The following is an 8,038-nucleotide window of genomic DNA, read 5'->3' on the forward strand; positions in this document are numbered from 1 at the left end:
CTAAAACTAAACCATAACTCAGCCACAGGTTGGATAAATTCAGCTAAAAAACGTTTGATCAGCCTGAAATTGTCACTTGAGTAGCTGCTTTCAAAGCTGCCTGCAAAAGGAGCTTAATAGAGGCTTTGACGCGTTTTTAAATAACCAATTTGCACAATGCTGTCAATTCTATTTTTAGAACGAGAAATAGTTTTGCAATGCTTTTTCAGTCGCTTAATTAACGTCTCATCAACCTTTATGCAGCCAAATAATAATGCGATTCGTCATCTCAGCTCCAATGGTTGTATACCAAAGAGTCGGCTGCGGTCTTCGTAGGAGATAAAAATATTTTTGGGTCGTCAGCAAAGCAGATAAATTGACTGGATATAATGAATCCTGCGATCGCTGCTCGTCTTTAACATTGCCCTTGTAGGTGTTATAAGACGAGCTCAATATGTTAATCTTTCACAATAATCAATAAGAAAATGCTACTTTTTAAAATTGAAAAAGTACTATGTCCCTCAAGGTATAACGTTCACAGAATCTCGTATCCTTAAGACTGATATTCATTGGAATATATTATGTGTTGAAGAGCCACCATTATGTTTCGTTCCCTCATCTCATAGCTATCCTACCACCCTACATTTTCCATTACTTATCATATACCGGAACCCCTTGCTGGCAGAAGGCGGAGCATCGCCCTATTCTGTCCTTGCGCAGTAACATCGATATTCGAAAGGACATTCAAGGAAGTATGTATAAAAGCAAATCCAGCCAGAGTGTGCAATTACTTCTCGCGAACGCTTCCGGTAGCAACCATCCTTTCTTCTGGGATAGTTTTCGTCCAGTTTGTGTTGCCCAAAAAAAAAAAAAAGATTTGCTGACATGGATAAAATTTGCCGAAGTCAACTGCCTGATTCATCTTCATCACCCCCACTAAGGTGCATATAGGATACTCTGTGTTGTGACGTACATCCGTGTTTTGTGTGAATTCCCTGAACAAAATCAGAACCAATTCTCGTGAAATTCCTATAAATAGAACGATAAGTGCTTCTCAAGTGCAAAAACTTGTACTCCATTAATAAAATCTGTTTTAAATTAATCAATTATCTGCATGCACTCGTTGAAATGATGGCGACCGTTGGTGTCACGTACAACAGTGGATTAAATTTCCACAGCTTTGAGGAGGATCTCATCTCGGATTTGCCGTCGTGTGTTTATGCAAATCATCAGCTTGGCGCGGCGACGGCCACCAACGCTAGTTCCGCCAATCTGAGATTGAACACCAGCAGCTTGCGACAAATTCAGCATCAATATCTACATCACAATGGTAAGGCTTAAAGTATGTAGTTTTAATTGAAGATGGTAGATTGGAATTTTTATTTCGAATAGTGAATTAATAATTATGGAAAACAATTTCCAATTTCCGCAGAGCGGATGTGGAAAAATAGATAGGCCTAATTGTTTCTGACTTATGAAATCTATTTATGATTACAACAGCGAATCGAAGCTTGTTGGATAATAGTTTTCTGCAAGCTTTGTCTACTAATGAACCATAAAATTTGTTTAACAATAGAAAAAATGTATTGATCGTAAGGAAACAAATTTTGATCAATCTGAGATCATTTACTGCAATATTCGAAAAATTAGAATTTCATCTGTGTAACACATATATCAAGTTTCATTAGTAACTTGAACATGAGTAATTTATTCATTACACTCGTAAAAAATGTGTACTAAAATCAATTGAACACATATTGAATCTTAAGCCGCTTTAGACAGTTGAGCTTTTTAAAACTGTTTAAGTATTTTTTAATTGCACAAACTAAGTATCTTTTTTTTTGAGTGGTTTTAACCCAAAGGGTCATTCACCACTTAAACTTAGTATCATTTCAAAACCCCGATATATTCAATTATTTTCTTAAAACTAAATATTGGATAACAATTATTTCTCCATAGTAGTCGCAGTGGTCCTAATCTTTCGACAAAAACTTTAAAGAGTGCTTATTCCGTGACCAGATTTTCGAAAAAATATTCCCCAACTTGTAAGTAAGTAAGTAAGTAAGTAAGTAATAATTTGTTTATTTATAAAATATCGTCACGCGTCAATTTGGGTGGTTGGACACCTGGGCGTAAAAGTAACGAAATCTGGATTTTCTTTGAATTTGGTTATCCATTTCAAAAATTTATAATAGTTGTAGATTTTATGGAAGAAGTCAAGTAGCTTGTCCTTCAGCTTGGCTTATCCTCCTTGAATGACGTATGAATGCAGCTGACAAGCGCTAACGTATGCATTAAAAAATAGGCTAATTTCGGCTGGCTTTGGAAAACACTACAAAAGATAGTTTAGTAAAATTAATTTTCCTCAAATCCTATGTTTATTAAGTCTTCTACAAAAATGCTACGATGCCCGGACTTACGGCACCTGATCGGAACCTTAGTCATGGCCATTGAAAAGATGGAAGTTGTGAATGCTCCGCAACCGAGGAATCATCCAACGTGCAGCGCTATATCAGATTAGTCAGCAGGTTCTTGAGCATTTTCGTGGCATTGGCGATCAGCTGCTTCTCCGTTTTGACCACGAAATTCTTGGAGCAAGTCGTCAACCACAAAAAGATCTTTTTCGAGAGCGTGACTTGGAAGATAAATTTGACATCATCGCTAACCTCTTTGGTGTGAGACTTAGAGTACTCGGTCCCCATGCGAGTCGTTGCCGTTCAGCTTCAAGTAGGTCTCGTCTTTCATTGTGATCACAACGCCGTACTTTAGCCGCTTCCTCCAAGTGACTGCCTGGCGCTCAGATACAGCAGGTCTCGACTGATATCTTCACCGTTTTGGCGGTTGCTTTAACCTCGCGGACCAAAGCACGGAACAATGAGGCTCTCGGTCTTCTTATTCAACTTCTGCTGCACTTTACGGTCGTGCAGTACCGTCGGGCGACCGGAACCAGGTTTTTCTTTGACCTTCTGGCTTTTTCCCAGAATTGAGAGGATGTTGTAAATACCAGATCGGTTATATCCGGCTTGCACGAAACTCCTCATAATATCTAATTTGTTCGCTCCGAGATGGAGCTGACGGTACGAACAAAGCATCGAGCGTTGTTGCTTGACTGTTTCGCCATGGCTGCAGCAAATCAACTGATAACGCAGTCCAGTTTTAGCGGCATTTGGCAGGGCTATTTCTTTAATGAAATTTGACTAATTTCTACACTTTGTATAGTATTATTTTCCCATTGAAGTACAACCTATTGGCTACTTAGCAACCTTTTTTCTGTTAAATTTTTTTCCAAGAAACAATGTTTTCAATTTTACTCTTAGAGAAAAATACTTTATTTGACTTCGTTTCGCTAATTTTTTTCAAGTGTTGTGCGAAATAGATGTTTATATAAAATAAATTATGTTTTGAATCAGATTGATTAGACTAAAGCAAAGCAATTCCTAGGTGCTTAATTCCATTATCGAAACTTGACTTTCTGCAGCCAACTATTAGAGTACAAGACAATTGCGGGGTCAGTGCTACGATCCTATTGACTCTAACAGTCTCTCCTAGCCAAGATTCAAACATACGACAACTGGCTTATTAGACCAGCATCGAGACCAACTGAAAGGTTATAGACTACAATGACCAGAACTTGCGCGTAGATTTACCACGTTATTTTTTTTATAACAGTATTTTTTTACAATCATTGAAGGGAACAGTAGAATAATTAGGTGGAAAATTAGGTAAGGGAGAGTTATCGAAGCAACACTTAAAAAGTTGTGTACCGCTCCTATTTATCTAAGCTCGGGGATCCGTGGACAGAACCAAGCTATAATTGGAGCCAATTATAACCGGATTCGAAGCCACTTCTCCCCAAACACTCCACGCCTGGTCCGATTCTGTTAGGATCCTATCAACGTTTGTTTCGCTACTTTCTTCTTCCGGCCCCTCCGTCAATTGTAAAAACTACCATTATAAAATATTAATTATAAGGCTGATCTCAGGGGCCTCCTCCGTCTCAAAAAAAGGCCAAGACACAAACACGAGGTTGGTCTATTTGACACATGGCCCAATAGCTGTTTTGGTAATGCGCGGTTTTGAATTCGATAGCTTTCAAACAACAACAACAACAACACTAATTGGTGTGAACGCTAGAAAAAGTTTTAGCGTTTATAAAGGCCCGCGCAGATTTAGTACTTTATGGTAGCGTCTGCGTAGATTTGACAGATAATCTGTCAAATTGTATGGGAGAACTGCCAGATTAACGCAAACGCAACCGTTAAGTACCAATTCTGCGCGGGTCTTAAGAGTCCAGTGCTACAAGTTGAAAAATAATTAGGTACGTGTTTCCTTTCTTGTTAGAATCGATGGAGGTGCCATGTTCAGTATGGTTGTAAAGCTTTTTCGTATAATGAAACTAAATAATTAAAAAAACATCAAAATGGATATATGTGAACGTGGCTTTTTGGCGAGTTTAGAATTATTTAGAAGTTTTAGAATTATTTATGCTGTTTAAATGATGACTGTTAAAAGTACAGTAATTATCAGCGTACCTGGTCTAGAATGAATTAACATTTTTATAAGTTATTCAGGGCCTTGATTGTGTTATCCTAATTTTATCATTCAACACTATGAAAGAAGAAATGGTAAAGCATCCAAAATTATACTTTTTGGAGTTATTACCAGTAACGCTTTAGACTAAAATGCACTTCTAGCCAAAGATTATGTAGCAGAATAAAACGGAAAACTTTTTCTTAAACTCGTATTCGAGATTCTGCTGAGACGCTCAACATAATAACTTTTAATTAGTTTACAAAGAACCGATTGGGCAATGCACTTGTCAAATTTTCACCAAAACATTTCACAGTTCAATTATAAATTAATTTCAAGCGCTTTGAATCAACAAGAAACTTAAGAGAAAATTTCATTTAATTCTACTACACTTCTACTAATCTTATTCAGTTTGAACATAATCAAAATACGAGTATCTGTATTGAAAGGTATGTTTAGTGTATTAGAATTAGATAGAATTTTCTCCTAAGTTCTGCCAAACCTGGTTTGCTTTTACAAGATAAATAGCGATACGTTGTGCAGATGGTGTTACTGTTCCATGTACTTTGTTTCAAAATTTTGAACACAAGTTTTCTAAGGAAAATGTGTGGAAAGTCCTGTCGCTTCGTCGGTGTTTATAGTATATTAATAGTTTATGTATTTATACACTTTAATTATGATTTTAATTTCTATCGCAGATTGCTTGGATTCATCGGGTTCGGCCAATGCTGCACTTTCCACGTCAATTGGCCATCCTTACAATACTGCACCGTACAAGATCCAGCGACAGCAGACTAGCGTCCGTGAGCGAAAGAGGGTACTGCGCTCGGCTCCTAACGGGTAAGGAACGCTCCTTCTTTTTCGTTTTTGATTCTCCTTTTTCCATTTTAACTAGAGTTGAGATAGAAGGTCAAGTAATCCCAAGTAACAGTTGGAGTTTTATTGCACTATTATATTTAATGGTATTTACGACCAGTTTTGTTCATAAAAACTATCATAAGAGTATAAAAAACCCTTCAATATTACTCGGGATGTCAGAAAAAAATCTCTTGTTGAAATGTAAAGAAATGTATGCATTCCATTAAAATTGTGTTAAAAATACTCCGGTCATGGTCACTAGATATTTAAAGACAAACAATGGTTATAAAACCGTAATGCTGTTTCAATTTAAATGTATGTAAATCTATGCCTCCATTACATGTAAATATCATTTCTTGTGAGGTGCTCACTGATTGAGAAATAGTTGAAACAATGCATTATTTCAACATTTGTTGGCCTTTTAACCCATTTATTTTCCAATTAAATTAACAAAAGTGATCACTTACACTAACTTGCTGTAACTAACTTTAGTCAGCTTCCTTGTGCGACAAATTTAAAAACTCTTTATTATTTTTCCCTTTTCATTAGCAGCATAAACTCAGCATTTGACGAGCTCCGTGTTCACGTACCAACGTTTCCCTACGAAAAACGTCTAAGCAAAATCGATACCCTCCGGTTGGCGATCGCGTACATCGCACTGCTACGGGAGGTCCTGGAAGCGGACTACGACCCTCTAACGTACGTGGAAAAATGTCTACGAGGGGAAATTAAAGCTGACCACGCCCACTGGAATACGAGTGGTAAGTTTTGATGGAATGATTTTTTGTTCCCGTAAGGAGTGTGGATTAAACGTCCAAATTCAAATTTCAGATCTAACAGCACGTCTTTCTTGGATCAACTGGGAAAACTTGGGCGTCCATCCTGGCCGTCGTACCATACTGACGTCACTAGCGCTTGGTTCATCAGATAGTTTAGGCTGCGGTCCACCACCACATTTGATATAATTTGAGCCGAGTTCTGATTAAAGCAAAGTTTAGACGCGCTCCCGTTTATGTCTTCCGTGAATAATGCTCTAGTCATGTGTTAGTTTAAGCCATTGAATATTCTATTATTATTTGTGATATTAATTACAGTCAAAAACCAATCTTATGTTTCAAGTCGGAATTATGTTGTGATATAAATACTGTATGCACTATTTAATCAATAAACATTTACGCTTCTAAACAATGAAGTATTCTTTCATCAAGTATATTTTCACAATTCAAAACCTAAAACCCGATTCAACTTTCTTAAACCTTTCTTATATAATCGTACTTCTCAAAAAAAAAAGGGTAAAACTAAAAATTCACGTTTTCAAATCAGAAGTCTTCAGAAGGAGATCTTATACTGAAGATTTCATGACAGTGATACTGTGACGATTCTATGCCAGTTAGTGAGTGTCAATCATCAACTTCTGTCAGATATCTGTCTAAATTTAGCCACAGAAGCGCAATGCTTGTTAAGGAGCTGTAAATCTACGATCTATCCATGATTATAGCAATCTAATCAGAATATGTTGCTATATATATAGGGTGCTGGTTGTCTCCGTCTACGTTTTCGTCATAGAGACGGAAAAGTAGTATTGAAACCAATCTAGATGCGAAATGCATAAAAACAATCATTCAATCAATCAATCTAATTCCAATTTGATCCGCTGTGTAAAAATTCTCTTAATTTTCCTTTTTGTTATAAATATGACGAAGGGAATCACTTCTAGTTACAACTTGACACTTTGAGCCGTGATTCAAGCCACTTCTACTTTTTTATGTAACTTGGATAGTTCGTGCACACGAACCAACGAATACATACACAGATCTTAACATACAATTGATCTATGTCCAAGAACTAACCCCAAGAAAGACGAAAGAAAATCTTGAATACGACGAAATGAAGTTTCTAGCCATACGGAGCAGTGCTAATTGATCCATATTGTAGCTATTTTTTTATCCATGTAGGCCTCTTACTTTGAAAACTCGAAATAAAGTGCGAATCGTTTTAGGTATCACATAGAAGTGTGCAGCCTTATATTCTTCACTAATTTAAAAGATACCTTTAACAAAAAAAATCAAAAAAACAAGAAATCAACTTAATCACATTTATGGAGAGATTCAATTTACCTGGACCAATCTACCTTTTTATTTTCACTATTCGAATTTGTAAAACGTTCACCAGATTTGGATAGATCACATTTGGATAGCAGATTAGACAATTATAAGCTTTTCTTTTAGTAAAAACTAGTTAAACGTGTTGCTTCAAAAACTCTCTCATTGACTTACCTTCGTATAAGCACATGCTTTTGTTGCTATCTAACGTTTACGTATCTTCACTACACTGATCACGTTGAATTTGAAGTGTAGTTTTTGCGCTTCAAGTGTGCCTTGTCATTTATACTTCAAATAAAATCTTTGTACACAGAGCAAAGCTGACCGGAAAATATTTACGAATACTTGACATAGCATGTTTATAGATTTATTTTAGACTAGCTGTAGCCCATGTGCATCGCCACGAGTCTACTTACTATCGTACTTAAATGCCTTGCCGTTCTAAGACAAAACCTGTTGAACAAGGTTTCTCCAGTTAACTCGGTTGTGGGCTACCGCTCTCCAATTCCTCGAATAGAGTGTACTCTCCGCTAGATCTCGCTCCACCTGGTTTAACCATCTTGCTCGCT

General features: G+C 36.8%; 1 protein-coding gene across 1 annotated transcript; it reads left to right on the top strand.

Annotated features, from left to right (window-relative positions):
* The first annotated feature begins 864 nt into the window (after nt 1-864).
* LOC128743629 (uncharacterized) lies at nt 865-6,332 on the top strand. The gene is made up of 5 exons (XM_053840241.1): nt 865-920; nt 1,140-1,309; nt 5,208-5,349; nt 5,917-6,128; nt 6,199-6,332. The coding sequence occupies exons 1-5, from the start codon at nt 865-867 to the stop codon at nt 6,330-6,332; spliced, it is 714 nt and encodes a 237-aa protein (XP_053696216.1).
* The last annotated feature ends 1,706 nt before the right edge of the window (nt 6,333-8,038 follow it).

The sequence above is a fragment of the Sabethes cyaneus genome, chromosome 3 (assembly GCF_943734655.1).
Source record: "Sabethes cyaneus chromosome 3, idSabCyanKW18_F2, whole genome shotgun sequence".
In the NCBI taxonomy this organism is placed as follows: Eukaryota; Metazoa; Arthropoda; class Insecta; order Diptera; family Culicidae; genus Sabethes; species Sabethes cyaneus.